At 42.2% G+C, this 17,224-nt stretch overlaps 1 protein-coding gene and 1 long non-coding RNA gene across 2 annotated transcripts in view; one reads left to right on the top strand and one right to left on the bottom strand.

Moving 5' to 3' along the window:
* LOC125940209 (uncharacterized) overlaps positions 1-17,224 on the top strand; it is a 174,443-nt gene that overhangs the window by 135,540 nt on the left and 21,679 nt on the right. The gene's annotated exons all lie outside the window — the stretch shown is intronic.
* On the bottom strand, positions 1,412-16,925 carry LOC119436175 (alpha-1,2-mannosyltransferase ALG9). Its single transcript, XM_037702942.2, has 2 exons — positions 15,534-16,925; positions 1,412-10,612 (listed from the first exon to the last, which is right to left on the bottom strand). The coding sequence occupies exons 1-2, from the start codon at positions 16,802-16,804 to the stop codon at positions 10,096-10,098; spliced, it is 1,788 nt and encodes a 595-aa protein (XP_037558870.1). The 5' UTR covers positions 16,805-16,925; the 3' UTR covers positions 1,412-10,095.

The raw sequence follows: 17,224 nt of genomic DNA, 5'->3' as shown, positions 1-17,224 counted from the left end.
GAACGGCGCACGACATACGTATCGCAGAACACTACAGTTTACATATGCAGTTGTACCGATAAGAATGGAAACTGCAACGCCACGCTACCCAGACGAACTGCATATATCTGCATTGCATTACGCGCGTCACGCAATACATTCCCGGCCGTCAGCATGGTTAGGCTGCGGGTGCAACGCACGGCAGAAGAGGCTGCCGTACGCGAACGTAAGCGTGATCGTGCCCGTCGATCCCATGTATCGGCAACGCCAGAGCTTCTGACCGTCTACCACAGCGATCACAAGCAATACTGTGCAAGTGTAGAGTCGTCCGTGAAAGCGCGAGTGTGCGTGGAATCAACGGCTACATGATCTAAAATAAAGGCTATGCAACTTAACGAAATGTGTCTTCATTCAACTTACACGTTCAAAAAATACAATCCTAAACAAGCAATCAAATCACATACGCATTGCATCGGGTCCCTCAGCATTTCTTGGGTTCGTTGCGTGGTCGTTGGCTTTGGACTTTGACTCAGTTTGTACAAGAGAAAGTTCGCTTTGATTTTTTTATGATTAGACAGGTACACGGTTTATATTAGGAATAGAACGCTGTGAGTAGCGTAGTGCGGCGCAACTGCCTCGCTAACGGGAGATCGCGAGATTCAGCGCGTGTGATGCGCGAGCGCGATTCACAGCTAAAAGTAAATTAAATTATGGGGTTTTACGTGCCAAAACCAGTTCTGATTATGAGGCACGCCGTAGTGGGGGACTCCGGATATGTAGACCACCTGGGGTTCACAGCTGCCGGCGCAGACAGACCGCCGCTGATGCAGCGCTTTGTTTCCCTACACCGCACAGCCCGTCTTGCGCGAAGAACGCTTTCGTTCCACCAACGACGAGATCGGCCCTTCGTCGCGGGGAAATCGTGCCACCCGTGTCAGCGGCAACAACACACAAGGGAGTGTCACATCAAGCCTGACTCGTAGCCGCTCGCCATCGCCCCATGCAGGATCAGTCATTCCCGTCACACACGCCAGTGACGCCACACGCTGCGCAGCGGACTAACCTCAGCAGCTGACGCCGTGGACGGGCATAGCCCTCCCCGCCTCTGAAGCGCAGATGAGATCGCCCACGCGGCAGCAGTGGCCGCCGGCAACTCAGAGCATGCTAGAGCATGCGCAGGCCGTCTCCCCTCTGCCTCGTGCTCTCTTCTTTCATCTTCCGCAAGTTTGTATGGGTGTTCTGTGCTTCCGCGTTTTCGCTCGATTACGAGGTACAACGCCTAAGCACGCCGCCGCTCGCCGCAGGAACGGGCGCCTAAGAGCTGCGCTCTAAAAGGAACATTTGCAGTAAAACGTTTTTTGGGCGGGTTGGTTTATGACTCAGAAAGAAAAGGAAGTGCAAAAGTAACAAAGACAAGACGAGAATACAGGACTGGCGCTAACTTCCACTGTGGTTTATTGAAGAAATACGAAATTTTAGCCCGTGCAAGCTCTCAAAAATATGCTCCCTAACATTAACAACAAACTGCAAGAAGTGTGATAAAAGGCATGCTACTTGTTTCGCAGCATGCGTTTCTAATGTTGTGTATAAGATACCCCCAAGTTGTGAAAAAGTGTACATAGGACAGACTGGAAGATGTTTCAATGACAGGGCTAGAGAGCATGCACTGTCTATTAAGAACAACTCGGGAGGGCATCTGGTGCAGTACATTAAGTGTGAAAGTGTACAAAGCTGTCTTTATTTTATTTTTTTCACATTCTTTCAAAGTTGGAACATTGTACAATTGCATAACTACCATTTTACACCTTGTCTCAGTGAAGACTTTTCATGCTGAAACAAAGGCGTGTGCTGAAAAAACAAGCTCAATTCCAATGTGTGCAGAGATTTTGCTAAGTTATATATATACACAACAATTCAAAAGAAAACATAGTTCGGGCACCCCTGGGACTGTCCTTATGTGAACACACCCAGCTCTGTACTATCGAAGATGCAATAACGCTTTGAACAAAGTTCTCGTTAGCATTTGACTCTTGAGAATAATATTGTGATTACACAATACAGGCAAGAAAGGGTTTAAATAAGTTTACCTCAATGCAAATGGCAGTCCATGACTCCCATTTATCAATTAAAGTGCTAATCAGAAAATCATGAAACCAAACATTCACTTTGGGTTGTTAAGCTCAGAGTCCAGAAATAGAGAATGGTTGGAATGCAACCTATAATGAACAACACACAAGCAGTGATTTAAACTGAACCAACCACTCACACAGTCATGACATAGGGAATGTTTGTTTTGCATATCTAAGCTTGTACAGCATAGTAATAGTACTTGCCCCCCTCAATCCTGAAAAAAAAAAAAAAAAATGCACTTGATATCAATACATACAAGCATCATAGGTGATGAAGCATGATGACGTGGTACAATTGACAGCACACTGCACAAACTGGAAGCCAGCCTCCAAGTGAAGGCTGGAACAAACCGAAAGTCACTGACAGGGTGAAGTACTGTATGTATACATTTGGCTATCAATCAAGCTCATATCAATGTCAAAGTCGCAAGAACATTGTTTGTAATAAATGCTCGTTTTAATTTCTAAGCCTTCCAGCTGTACTAACTTCAGCAAACAGCACTTATAAGATCCATTCAGAAGAAAACTTGTGCCTAGTGCAAAGAAAGTGAAACAAAGAAAGTCTGTAGCACATCTAGCTTTACTTTTTTTTGGCAGACTTTAAGGCTATGTGGTTAGCAATGACATAATACCCTTGAACATCAACTTGAGCTTTATGTGGTAGCACGCATCAACAACTACACGACAACACAATGGAGCAATGACCTTGTGAAACTGTACAAAACTACAGTGTATCAGCTGATCCTCAATGAACATTACACAGCCTTGGCTTCATGCATGTTAACAAGCAACACCTTTCATGACATTCTATATTGTTTCCAAGGCTGAACTTGAACTCTGCAAGTAAGCTGCATTTCTGATAAGAACTTGAAAAGGTACCAGCAAAAACAGTATGTATCATATATTGGTGAACCTAAGTATGTTTTGTTTCTTTCCATGCTCAGCTTTACCAAAGTGTGGAGGGGTGCTTACATTTAATAAATTAAATGTTTCATGAAGTCTGTGCATTAATGCCATTTCATTAACTAAGTACGGATCTGGAATTTTGTCTTCCCTTTTTTTTTAACGACTAGCCGTCAACCCAGTGATTGCAGTGTGATGCCTCAATCACTCGTGAGCACAGCAAATGATTGGTTAGATCACCTTTTAATACATCCAGTTCGAAACAAGCACCAAGTGCCGCACGGCTTCGGACATGAAGCAGGATGCAATCATGTCACCATAACTGGAGGCACCGGTCACGTCACCACAGACTCCTTACGAGTGCACCTATGCTATGGCCAAGCTATTGAAAGCAAAGTATTCAACAGGATAAGGGGGAGTAGGAGGGAATAGGAACTCACTGTGTGCCCAGAAAAGCAACTGCAGAGGATGAGACTGAATTTTTTTTGGAAAAGCAGAGCCAGTTTTTGGCAACACAGTAATTGTGTGTCTTTCAAACATTTCACTGGGTTGACTGGCAGATGCACATGTGGTTTGTAATACCATGTGATCACTACCTACAGTTTTGGTGATGTGCACTGCTCCCTGCCTCATGTCAAGCTGCGCTGCACTTGGCACATGTTTTGAACTGGTCGCATTAAAAGTCGCACACAATTACTTGCTGCACTCTTGAGAAATTTAGGCTTTATGTTGTAATCACAGTGTGGATAGCTGCCTAGAAATACAAAAAGCGATACACAAGGTTTCTGTGTCAGCATTAGTTTAATGAGAAACTCAAATTAAAAAGCCCAAAGTCATCTGCAATGTTGGAAAAATTATGGTCCACTATTTAGATTGCTGCTTGCCACCAGCCCACTTCCTTGTAACCAAGCACTCATTCTGTCCGCTTGACATGGAGGCCTTTGCGACACTGCCCCACCTGCTGCTCTTGCTGTTATCAGTGCCTCATAACAAATTGACCGTCTGTTCCTCGAGCCTGCTTGTAATGCCACACATTAAAAAAAATTTCATCATAAGAATGGCCTGAACAGCAACAACATCTTTGAGAACAAGGGGAGTGCTTACATTTGCATACACTTTGGAGCAAAATTGGGCCGGGTGCAGGCTCTTCCAATACGAGAATAGAGCGAATATTTAGATTCACGCACATATGGTACATATGTGCTTAAGGTTAGCCACACTATGTTGGGCAAAAATAAATTAAGAGAGAGATCAAGATGACAAGAAATTCATGACTAGGTGCAACAAAGGGTACAATCTAATTTAATTAATTATTAATTAATTAACAAGTGCTGTCTGGCAAACAATAAGCTTTCGGTGTCAGTAAAATTGGCACAGCATGTCATCAAAACATTTCTGCAGCTATGCAGCATGTTCCACAGAACTCCCACTGAGCGTTTAATTAGACAGGGTTTTGCATTTTTTAAAGTTTATTTTAGAGAATACACGGACAGGAGTTTTCAGAATACATTTCTGACAAAAACTTAGAACTTTTCGGCTTGTTTTATCACGGTATAAGCATTCATAAGATTGTGTTTCAACATGCAGAGACAAAATTTATACATATAGGAAATTTTTTATCATAGTCTTGTTATCGGTAAGTAGATTATGCCTAATGGTTATGGTTTTTCCCAATTTCTGATAAGCTGAATGCTGGGGACAGAACTCTGAATCTTACTGACTGGACTGAGAAGATGTTTTCATGGGACTAGCTCGAGGATGACATTTTAAGCGAATATTGCGATTCTTTGTGCAACCATTATGGGCCGTGTGCACAACGGCAAACAGGCGTGAAGTGCCAGCCTGTGTGCTTACTTAACTTCTTGCATATCCTGTGCACTGGAAGAAAACAAACAACAAACATTGGCTAACAGCACCAACTTTTTAAAAAGAAGAAAAGGAGGTTGCTCGTGGGTATACACATTAGAGTCCTAAAATTCAGAGTCCTTTGGGTGAATCTGAGCAGGCAAACATTTTCTAGATGACTTGTGCTTCGAACTTCAGTTGCCAAAAATACAGAATGCTCTGTGTGCATTGGTAAACGAGAGAAAGGCATTTTGTACAATACGTGAAAACGATGAGACAAGGATATCTTTCTTTTTTTCGTCATATTGTGATAAAGACATACTGACCTCTGAACAATAATAAACATCTAAACAAATTTATTTATTGAGCTGTCAAGCACCGAAAGAAATTTTTAAAATGTGTGAAATTTCTCTCTGCAGCAGTATTTCCCAGTTGGGAAGAGATCTAATAATGCGAGAGGTTCATGTCTGACATTAACAACACATAGTGAATTGGCCATGCTACATACTAGCTGTTACTATAATAGCAAAAACTGCAATGAGCATTTTGAAGTACCCTGTAAATGTTTGGGTGGTTTATAATATACAGGGTGTTTCAGCGAACACCTTCAAAATTTATTTAAGGTTGCCTGTGGCAAATAGCCCAATTATAGTTAATGAGCTGGTCTACTCAAAGAGGCGGACATTACTTGTACAAAACATTGAAATGCATAATTGACTAATTAACAAAAAGTTACTAATTAAGTTTTAAACTAATTATCTGATGGCCCATATTGCAATTTACAAATTGTAGCCGTGAACGCCAATGCATTTCTCCGCAAAGTTCGGGAATTAATATCTCGAAACTCGTGTCATCCCGAGAATTCGTTCCAAGTGGATCCGCCTTGTGAACTCCACGGCTACAATTTGTAAATTACAATATGGGCCATCAGCTAATTAGTTAAAAACTTAATTAGTCCATTTTCTAATTATTCGATTATGCATTTCAATTTCTTGTGTAAGTAATGTCCGCCTCTTCGAGTAGACCAGCTCATGAACTAGAATTGTGCTATCTGCCACAGGTAACCTTTAAGAATTTTTGAAAGTGTTCGCTGTAACACCCTGTATACAAGTCACTACTATGCAAATAAAATTCCTTCACATATAGGGAGCCAGTGCTGAAATTTCGTGTGGCAACAGCAGTGCTGTAACACACTGCTTAGCGAGCAGTGAAAACAGTTTTTAGTAGAACATGCTTTCATTTTGCATCAGCAAATTCACCGCTCATCTTGAGGCACATGTGCCTAGTGCTTGACCTGACTGGGCACCGGCATGCTAGAATGTGTGAGCTCATGCCTTCCTCAAAAGGCCTATTGCTACGAAAAAAGGCTGGCCAGATGCACCAGGCGCTATCAAGTGCTGATACAGGTGCGCCTCTGTCATTGTTTAAGATATCCTACGATTTCCTTGGCATCCCTATCAAACGGCCTCAGCATATTTTAGTAAGGCAATCAAATTGCCATAGCACCTTCTGGCCAGCGCTGGTTTCCTATAGAGTGGTTAAAAATGGAATTTTGCTGGAGTTCAGTGGTACTCCTTGTTCCATCACTGTGAATCACTTCAAGTTTCTATCTGCCTGTGTATCTGTATCTTGCTTGGCTATACACATAATTGCATTAAATGTTATTCATGACTTGTAAAACTGTTTATTTCTGACTAAACTGAAAATTTCCATGAGTTAAATAATGACTACCAATTTCATTGCTAAATATATTATTAATGTGTCAAACTAGGTGCACAAGAGCTAGTGTTACTTGAATTTGAGGAAGCATAAATACAGGATGACTTTACCTTTAACGCTCAGCCAAAGTTATAGTGATGCACCGTTTGTTAGTAGACATACTGCAATAGTGGTTAATGGCCTAAATCTCATTTTGCACATAAGAGAGCTTTTCTTTGAAAGTAAGCGGTATACTTCACAGTAGAGGAAAAAAAACAAGGCAATATCAGTTACCACTGAAGTAGTGTATCATTAAAATAACCTCACAAACATTGCAACTGTGCAGAAAATGTACCTGAAGAATGCTATAGGAAATGAAATTATAATAAAAAAAAAACATGGCAGTCACAAGGAAAATTAAAAAATGAGCCACTTTTTGCTTGTGTCAAACAACACAAGTTTCTAGAAAGCTTAAGCTACACATTGTGCACAAGTACAATGTAGATTTTGAACTGATGCTTATGAAATTAGGTGAAAGCATCGCTGAATTTTATATAATCAAGCATTGGAAAAATGCTGCCACTTCAGCAGTCAATCAACATGTTTTTATTAAGTAGAATGAATCTACTTTGTCAGTATCAACAAAAACATTTAAAATGGCATGTCCACAAAATAGGTTTGTTAAGAACAAGCAACTTCACTAATTTAGGGTCCCAACTCTACATGTATAATATAATGTTGGCAACTGACCTGAATACAGACGTAGAAATATTAACTCACTGAGTTTTATTCAGAATTTACAGACTGCTTAATGCAAGCTTTCTTATTGCCCAACACACCTTAGAGGCATCAGATTTATGCTCACATGCACCAATGACTGTCCTGGTCAATGACAGTCACCAGGAAGTCGATGGATTTTTGTTACACAGATGGCCAGTTTCTTCAAAATTTTATAAAAGGTCACTACTCCAATGAAGACAAACTTCATTACATGAAATTTCAAAACAACATGAACCCTATTTTCTCCTATTGGCACCATTCCCACCCCTCAAGTACAGCATTGGCCACTTATATGCACCTTGTTTTCGGGTGAGAACTCCAAAAGCACTGCCACAAGTGGCTATTACAATGTCTGACATGCCGACATTTTTATTCTAAATATTTTTTTGAAGTGTGGGACATCGTAACCTCTCTTATGACTCACTACCAGCTGCTGATTACCCCCCCCCCCCCCCCCCCATAACACAAGCGATCTATTTCCAAACCATACATGCTGCAAAATGTGCAAAAAAAAGGTTCATATATGAGAGTCACGCATTACGCATGTTTCTGATATCTCAACACATCAAACACATCCCTATAATGCGCAGAGAGAAAAAAAAAAGTTTCCCCTACATGCAGAACATGTAAGTGCATGCTCCGTCATGTAAGCATCAGTAGATGCCATGCTCCTGGTTTTTTACTTGTTTGATAAGCCTTCTACCTGTTCTTTAATGTGCACAAAAAAAGAAAAAGAAAGGCAATAAAAGAACGAGCATTGTGTTTAATTGCCATATCTTGTGCATCTTTTAGGAAAATTGATTAAAGAAACTATTTGCTGCAAAATGACAGCATTGACAGGTGGCATGACCTATTATTTTGCTTCTCACAGGCTCAATTTAGTGGGCAATTCAGCACTTCAAAAGAAGCCAGTGTTAAGTATCTGTACCACAGAAAACACCATCCCAAAACATGATGTGCATCTGCCATTTTAACAATCTATAACCTAATGGTACCTCCAGTGAACTACACTGCTCCTGTAACATTTCGTAGAAGGCGTGAGGAGTTACTTTTTATATTTATACGCATCAATTTGTACTCAAATGGACCCTGCAAACCAAACTTCCCAAATCTTGCTCATGTCACGTGAATGGTATCATTGAACATGGTTGATTTTCTGCATTATAAAGCTATGAGAAATGCCACATCATGTAATGGTGAGCATATGAGAATGCCTAAGTTTATGCTCACATGCTCTCACGAAAGGATTCCATTCTACTACTTAACTCATCAATTATTGCTCCTACGTGGAGTGACTCACAACAATGCATGGTTGGCACAAAAAGGAAGTTGGTGAATCATGGTGGCCAAGGCAGCTAGTGTCCACTGCTGCTGATGGTACTTGAAACCTTCAGTATGGTATCACCATGACATTGTGAATGCATAAAAGCGCATAATTTACCGAACTGAGCACAAAGCTGAGTGCTATGCCTGTGAGATGTTGCAAATATAGATAGTTGGGAACAGCAATTGAGGTAAAAATGTAGCCAGGATCTCTACTAAGAAGTGGTTGAACATATTCTGCATTGTTTGTTTTGAGGTACTGTGTATTGAAGATGCTGTAAGACATAGCATATTCTTTTACAGCTTTGAACTTACAGTGAACAGCACCTTTCTGTTTGCCTGTAATTTGAAATGCCTCAGCTGAGTAATTTTTACGTATGCCTTTGCCAGTCTTCATAGCTGTTATTGCACTTATTTCTGTGGTTTAAAAAGAGTATATCTGCAGAACTAGTGGCATTAATAGGTTACTACAGGGCCCCTTTCAGGGGCCGTATACCCTCTATGACACGTCTCAGTTCCAATGTAAACTGCATTACTGTGCTGTAAAACAGCACAAAGAGTTCTAGGCACTGAGACAGCATCCCATTTTTCTAAATCACAGTCACTGCTATGCATACAAACACAGTTATAATGAGACTCAATGAAGTTTCCAGGTGGAATGCTCTTTAATTTTACGGCATTTATCATGGCTTTCAGCATATTCAAAAATCCACAAGCTTGTAATTTGTAAACTGAGTGTGTGCCATATTCCTTTTTACTTGTCATGATGTAAAATGTTTCTATGAGCAGCTACTGATGTATTGAACTGGTTTCAGTCCTCACTGACTTGTGCACAACATTTGCAATTATTTACATAGGCGTGTAAGTTTCAATAATTTACAGCATAAAAGCTTATTGGCATAAAAAAAAAGGATATATATTTTTTAAATCTTCTGCACAGTTTTACAACGTACACCCAGCGACAATGTTTATGGACCACGGTATCTCAGCAAACGTTCAATTCCCGAGTAGCTTGTAGCAGTAGCCAGTAAAACTGTATACGACAATGTTGCTAGCATATTCTAGTCGAGGCCCGAAATGCAAATACCAGGCTGCGTTGTGAGGCTGTGGAAATATTCAGCTTTTTCTCAGATTTCATGGTCCGTAATATTTTGTCACCGAGTGTACATGCAAATGGTGTTTTTGCTAATTTTCAACACTACAGAAATATAGCGATGCAGGCTGATGGTGCCCCCCCCCCCCCCCCCCCAAAACTACCTGTACTAAAAATTTATATGAACATGTAACTAGTTCAAAACTAAACATTTTGTCAACATGTCAGGTCTTTAGTCATGGTTGAAAATGTCTTAGACATCCACACACAAACCAAGCGCTAAGTACTATGGAATGCTCTTTCAGCATTCGGTCATGGACCCCTTAGAAGAAAATGAAAGAAGAGCTAAGCCTTATTCCTAGTTGGTTTCTTTCGCTTGAGCAGGTAGTAGTTGACATATGAGCATTGCCGTTCTGTCACAAATGGCACATAAAAGGTTCTTGCATAAACTGGAGACCTCTTGCTGTCCAAAAACTTGACAGAAGTGACAACCTCCCAATCTGGACTGGACGAGTAGTCAGGCTCACGATCAGTCACATCATGACCATCTGTGTCAACAAGGTAGTCACACAGAGTTGGACTTATGTAGCGAGACCGTTCTTCCCTATTGGCATCATTCATATCTGTGGGTATGATGCGTGTTGCATTAGCACCAGATGCATACGGTTTGGGAAGCTGTCCTCGAAATTCTGACTCAATGAAGGAGAGTTCCCAGTTTTGAGGTAGAAAAAAAGACGAGGGAAATCGGTACCACTCTTTCCCCACACAAAGTGTTGATGGCACAATGTCACCCTGGCTACCATGGCTGTCAGCACCAAGGCTTGCAAGTGGCCCAAGCTCCATGTATATCTCCATGGGTGCTCTGCAATGAAAACAAGGAGACTACATGAAATAAAGCATTTCCAACCACTTCTCAATGAAGGTTCAAAAATTTCTATTCCACGACCAGGAAAAAAAAAAAGAAACTTAGTGGCCCTGCAACACTTTTTGACAATGTCACAAGATGCCTCGTAAGCATTGCTTCAGGAACCTCCTCCTACAAGAATTTCCTAGAACCATTTTGTATCGGCAAAGTTGCAAAGAGTGCAAAATTTCCTGGAAAGCTTTCCTTTCTCTTTGTTTTTCCTAAGATGCGGGAAGCTGCAATGCATTGGCAGAGAATGCAATGCCTTGTCTGCTGTCACATGACTGTGCTGCACCTCTTATTTATTTTTTGTATTGAAATATGTCTGGAAGGGCACCTGTGAACATGGGTGCTAGCACTTCCACTTGAGCATGGCCATGATGAGGCGTACTAAGGCTTGCCACTGTGTGTGTGTCTTCATCACTGAATGTGGCTCTAGCTGTTAAATGGCGCTGACTAGTAATGACCACTTAAAAAATAAGGCCAATAGCCACTAAGTGCTCCCTTGTTAACATAGAGCTGATCATAGAGCAGCAGAGACTCACTAAAGCTGCAGGAAAGTGCAAACTAGCTTCACAGTGCTGTTGTCTGCTTGTAGGTGAGTACCGTTTTGTCCAAATGATGATGATGATATGTGGTTTTTTTGTGGCGCAAGGGCCAGATATGGCCAAAGAGCGTCATGACTGATAATTGTCCAAGTACTCTTCACAAGAGCATGGCCTAAAGTCCCATTATTTTCTATATACCTCCATGTACTCATTCTTTTCTACATATCAATTTCAATAAAGTTGCAGGGCCCCTTTAAGGTGTCATTGCTCAGCACTTGGCAGCAACACTGATATGCTCACTGGCAAGCCAACTTGCCCTTGACAGCTATTTTATAGCAATTTTAAATTTAACAAAAAAGACAAATCTTTTATCTTTAGAAACAAGCATCCTGGATAGAAAGAGGGCAGAGGATCATGGCTTGAATGGCAGGCAGACAGATTTTATAACACACATAACTTAGTGCTTTGCACCTATTGCCAAACATATGATTATGGGGCTCAGCAGTTGGGAGAAAACTGAATTTCCTCGCATCCAGTGCATGCATTGCGAAACTGAAAGCCACACTCTACACTTCTGATGACCAACACAGGTGTGTGCTACTGAATTCTAGGCAGTGCAGTGATGACACAAGAAAATTACATATTCTTATGGTTTTCAGATTCGGGATTTTTGCAGGTAGGCTCACACTAACTATTTATGCTTAGGTATTGGTTTTTACCCAATACAATGCTGATTAGTGTTGCACGAGCACTGGCATAAAGGTTTAAAAATAAAATTGTCTGTGCTAGCCTGGCACCTCTACCAGGAGCTCAGAGAGTTAGTACTTCCTTTCAAACAAAGTGTTCTTAAAGGTAGACTAAAGGCAAATACTAAGTCCACGTGGACTGTTAAAATACTATTCCGGAAACCTCGCAGCGCCTGTTTCGTACTAAGAAAAGACTTAGTTTATAAGAAAATTGCGTCTGAAGAGTATTCTTTAATGCAATTCAAATCGCCCACCCCCGAGCGGGGATTGGTGACGTTGCATATGCCATCACCATCCTTTACTACCAACGATGAGTAAAACGGCGCTCGACAGAAGGCACTACGGTTTTTGGCGCAATACGCAAATGCGTGGCCATGCAGAAACCGAGCCATGACACAGCATTGTATTCAGCATTGCAACTGCTTTTGGTCAAGGAGTAAGGACCATTCGGGAATTCCGCGACATCACATGGACATGGCATTCTCTGCTACTTGCAGGCTGTGTTAGTTTCGCAAGCCAGCAAAACCAGTGCAGCACTATGCAATAATGAAACTACTGAAATATAAAAGCGTGGATACCTCAGAATGGAGAAAACGAAACCTTTCAAACACCCGCACCACTGTCAAGGGTAACGTCAGTAAGTGCTTTTTTCTAAAAATCAAACAGAACTGGACAAATAGCATTTTCTTTTGTCTTATATTGCAATGCAACTAACTTTTTATTATGAGTGGTTGTGTACTAGTGACCGAATTATAATGAGGAGTGCCTTCTTCATCGGGCTAGTACTTGAATGTCCCAGGGGAGTCTCTAATCGTGTCCTGCAGTTACCTCTATTTCTCGATTACTAAAGCTCTGTTAGTGATAATATTGACGCCTTAGACGTTCTCTATCACTTTAGCTTAACTTAATATTTGCCTTTAGTGTCCCTTTAATTACTCTACACATATCATTTTCGGCTTTCCCTGCAGAATGTAAGAGAACTATGTAAGATCACTACGCCCATGTGATGGCAGAAACACACATGCAAATTTGTGATAGAAGTCTGATAGTGAAGAAAACTGATCTACAAGTAATTAGCACAAGCAAAGGTCCTCAGACTTAAAATGTAGGCTTATCACAGTAGCCACAATGTTCGGAAAATAATATGTACAAGACATGCAAAGCAATTTGTCACATAATTTCTCTAATCTTTCCAAACATTAGCGTGCCTGCAGCCAATACAACCTATGTCATTTTATAACACTGTTAATTAAGTGCTTTGCATTTAATGATCTTTGGCACCCACAAGGATCAATGTATGGTCACTATCAAGAACTAGAAGTGGATGTGTATGCAAGAGATGTATTCTCCTGATGCTGCTGTTCCTTTCAGCAATGCAGGAAAATGGGGTGGCTCAGTCAGCTAAGGTGTTGCGCTGCTGAGCACGAGGTCGCGGGATCGAATCCCGGCCCCGGCGGCCGCATTTCGATGGAGGCGAAATGCAAAAACGCCCGTGTGCTTGCGTTGTAGCGCACGCTAAAGAACCCCAGGTGGTCAAAATTAATCCGGAGCCCTCCACTACGGCGTGCCTCATAATCAGAACTGGTTTTGGCACGTAAAACCCCAGAAAGAAGAAGAACATGCATATAACAATTTTATCTTGTACAGGGCAACTCACTAGGGCCCCACTGAAAATTTTGGTTATACATTGGAAATTCTAAAGTGCCATGCAGGGAGCATTTTACTGCAAGAGTTTTTGAATTACAATTATTAAAGGGGATAGAGGAAATTGAAATTGTGTTATCATGCTGCCAGGTGCAAAGCTTCACTGCCAACATATACCTCAATCACACCCGATCATTACTTTTGATCACAATCAAGTTCGATTGGGACCGAAAGTAATAGACTCTCTCCCTTTGCCTCGAGTAGCATTTGTAAGCAGCATTCCTTCCCTGCCTTCTCCCATACCAGAGCTGAGAGACTCATGTTTACGTAACAAGCTCCATTTCCTTTTTTTTTTTTTCTCTTCCTTTGTTGCAGCACAGGGCCGGTATTTTGTAGCGATGCCTTTCCGGTAATAATGCCTTTTCGCGCTTATCGTGCTTTGTCAGTGGCCGGAACAACGGTCCGCTCACGTTATCAACGGGATCAGCTGGCCGTGAGCGGTGGATTATAAGACTAGAGTAGAATAAGTCATAATGCCTCGCTACAAAATCGTGGCCCAGTGTATGTTCAGAAGTGGCTTTGCGTGCCTTGCATTGAATGACTTAACAAAGTCCCGTGCTGTACTAAGTGATAATGCAGGCAGTGCAGTATGATGTGGAGGCACTAATGCATGCGACTTTGATTCTCCAGCAGGAAGTGGTGCTCCCTTGAGAGAAAGGGCACACAAACTTTCATTTGAAATTTCAACTGTTTTCATGTTATGCAGCAGTTTGATACTATCCAGAAACGATCGTTAATGCATGATCTACACACTAGGCAAGTCTGTTTGCAATGCCCAAACTTGATGAGGAAGGAGGCCCTTTAGTTGACGATGGCAAGTGAACTTTAGATAATGCGGTTAAATGGGCTAGTTGGTTGCTGGATTATTGACTCGTGTTACCAGCGTAATAGAAACTTGACACAAATAGAAGATGCACACACCACAAACAACTGATCACGATCTAAAGTGTCCCATGTGACTGGGGTAATAGACACTTTCTCCATTAGCTTCGACTAATGTCTGCAAGCGACATTCCCTTCCCTGCTTTCTCCACACCATACAAACAGTTGTCGTCAAGCATTCTGTGGTGTCTACATCTTCTCTTTGTGCCCCATTTCTATTGCACTGGTAACAGGAATAACGAATATCAAGCCAAAAATTATGGCATTGCTGGAGCATCATTCTATGGCTCACATCAATGCCTAAATATTGGAAGCTTTGACACATATTTAACATGAGGTACTTGCTAGGACTGCTCTGCAAGTGATCTGCATTTACCTACATGGAACATGTATCATTGCATTGAAACTAATTTATTTCTAATGGACTTGCACTGCATTCATATAATAAACAATGCACAAGAAAGCAAATGCCTACACAATACATGACCCTCTTAAAGTTCTAAATTAAATTAAATTCCGGGGTTTTATCTGCCGAAACCACGATATGATTATGAGGCACAACATAGTGGGAGACTCCGGGTTAGATTTGACAACCTGGGTTTCTTTAATGCACACCCAATGCACGGTACACGGGTTTTGTTGCATTTTGAACCCATCAAAATGCAGCCGCCGCAGCCGGGATTCAATCCTGCAACCTCAGGCTTTTCTTGTACTGATATTAGTGAATGTTACAATAATGCCAATGTGTGTTGATTTAGCAGTGACTGACATTGGTGAGAAAAACAAAACAAAACACCTTCACCGCATATTGTGCAATAAGGACTTTGTTACTATTAAAATTGCAGTATGTCTCCTACTGTCATTTAAGGAAAAAACTAAATGTTTAAGCTTTCACAGCCTCAGTGCTGATTAATCGGATGACGCACATCATCCAATTAATCGGATGACACACATCATCCGCAAACCATGTGAAAGAGAACTCCTGGATCTCAGTCAAACCTGAAATTTCGATAGAGGGCCACCGTCCTGGACACGGACAGCAGCGTGGCGGTGACCAGAAAGACGAGCCAGAGATGCTGGGCGACAGCAGACGTGGCGCGGCGTGCGACACCCGTCAGTGTGCGCGAGTAGTGGCTGGTCACAGACTCGAGTGTGCTGACACAGATGGCGGCACACAGACAGATGAGTGGGTACACGGGAAAGAGGAAGCGCTCTTCCTTGTGGGCTTGGCTGAAGAAAATCGCGCACCAAAGGTAAAGTGGCGCCAGCTCCAACAGGCAGTCAGCGCTCACGCGGCCGTGTGGCGGATGACCTTGTCGTGTCAGCTTAGGCCACATCCACACCGCCGGGCCTGACGCCAAAGCGGCTGCAAAAGCGACATTGAAGTTGAGCAGTCCGTTCTTGAAGTAGAAGGACCATGGCTCGACTCCGTACAAGTTGGCGCCGTGCTTGCTGAACACGTTATACATGACAATGTTGAGTGGCGCCAGCACGGTTCGACCGAAATAATGCGTGTCGATAGTCACGAGCACGGGCAGAATGAAGGCAAGCGAACCCACACAGGAAACCAAAAAAGGGTGAGGCTTGCGCTTCACGAAAGCTATGTCGTAAGCAGCTGGCAAGCTAAGCGCGGCCGAGAACGGCCAGCCCAATAGAGCACCTACGGCAGTGGCGAACACTGTAACACGGTGGTCACCAAGCAACCAGCCTCCAAATGCAACCATCGTGCAATACATGGAAAATGAGCTCGGAAGATACGCAGTACAGGAGACAAACATACCAGTGCTAAAGAGAAGCAGGACTAGAGTCGAGCGTGCAACTACCGGTCCGAAGCGCTTAAGCACGCCTTTATAGAAATAGACCTCGCAAAGCGCGCAAACGAAGCCCAAGATGCAGCGCATGAAGTAAAATACAAGAACCCTATTTGATTGAAGCAGGGTGCTGTAGACAAGGCCTGGAAGCGCGTGGAGCCAAAGGTACGCATACGACCGAATAGCGTACTGGGGAGAGTATTCCCAGGTTTGAAGGCCTTTGCCATACATCAGGTAGTGGGTAGGCTCCCAGTAGTTAAAGGTCTCGTCGCAATCAGCTATGTTGTTCCACACTGCTGCACATAGTCGAGCGGACAAAATTGCTTTGAAAGCAGTATACGGCAGAGGCGCCCATGGGCCAAGTTGATCATCATTTGCATTCGCAGGTGGTCGGGGCTTCGCGGCTAGTTGAAGCTTTCTGGGGTGGTCCCTCGGTTCTTTGCGACGCTGCCGTGCCATCGTGACAATCGATGACTGAGGGCTTTGTATGCTTCCTTACTTCAATTCACAACACGATAACATGGCCTTTGAGTTGGCACTCAACGAGCAGACCAAGCAGACGTCGAAGGGACGCATTTGCGATGCAGTAGGCGATGGCGATGTCAATATTTGAAAATTATGAATTTTGATATTATACACTGTTATATACTAAAATAAAACAATAAAAATAAATTTTAACTAATTTATTAATAACTTTATATCTATTTCGTAAAATGTTAATGAGAAGCGTCTTGCGTACACCGTGGTTGATTGTGTTTCAATTTTTTTTTTCTCAAGTTCAAACTCTGTTTACATTCACTGTTGCCATGCGCCCTGGTTATTTACATAGAGAAAGTTTTTTTTATTATTCTTGGGTCATATAGTGAGAAACTATAGGAC

This window comes from Dermacentor silvarum, chromosome 1 (genome assembly GCF_013339745.2).
Source record: "Dermacentor silvarum isolate Dsil-2018 chromosome 1, BIME_Dsil_1.4, whole genome shotgun sequence".
NCBI lineage: Eukaryota > Metazoa > Arthropoda > Arachnida > Ixodida > Ixodidae > Dermacentor > Dermacentor silvarum.
Note: the sequence above shows the minus strand (reverse complement) of the source record. Positions and strands in the feature narration are given on the sequence as shown.

What these genes read in the sequence shown, in the direction of transcription:
- LOC119436175 (XM_037702942.2), bottom strand. Translation starts at nt 16,804, where the DNA reads ATGGCACGGCAGCGTCGCAAAGAACCGAGGGACCACCCCAGAAAGCTT. An exon ending in GCCCTCTATCGAAATTTCAG is followed by an intron (nt 10,613 to 15,533) that starts GTTTGACTGAGA and finishes TTTTCATTGCAG; the next exon opens with AGCACCCATGGAGATATACA.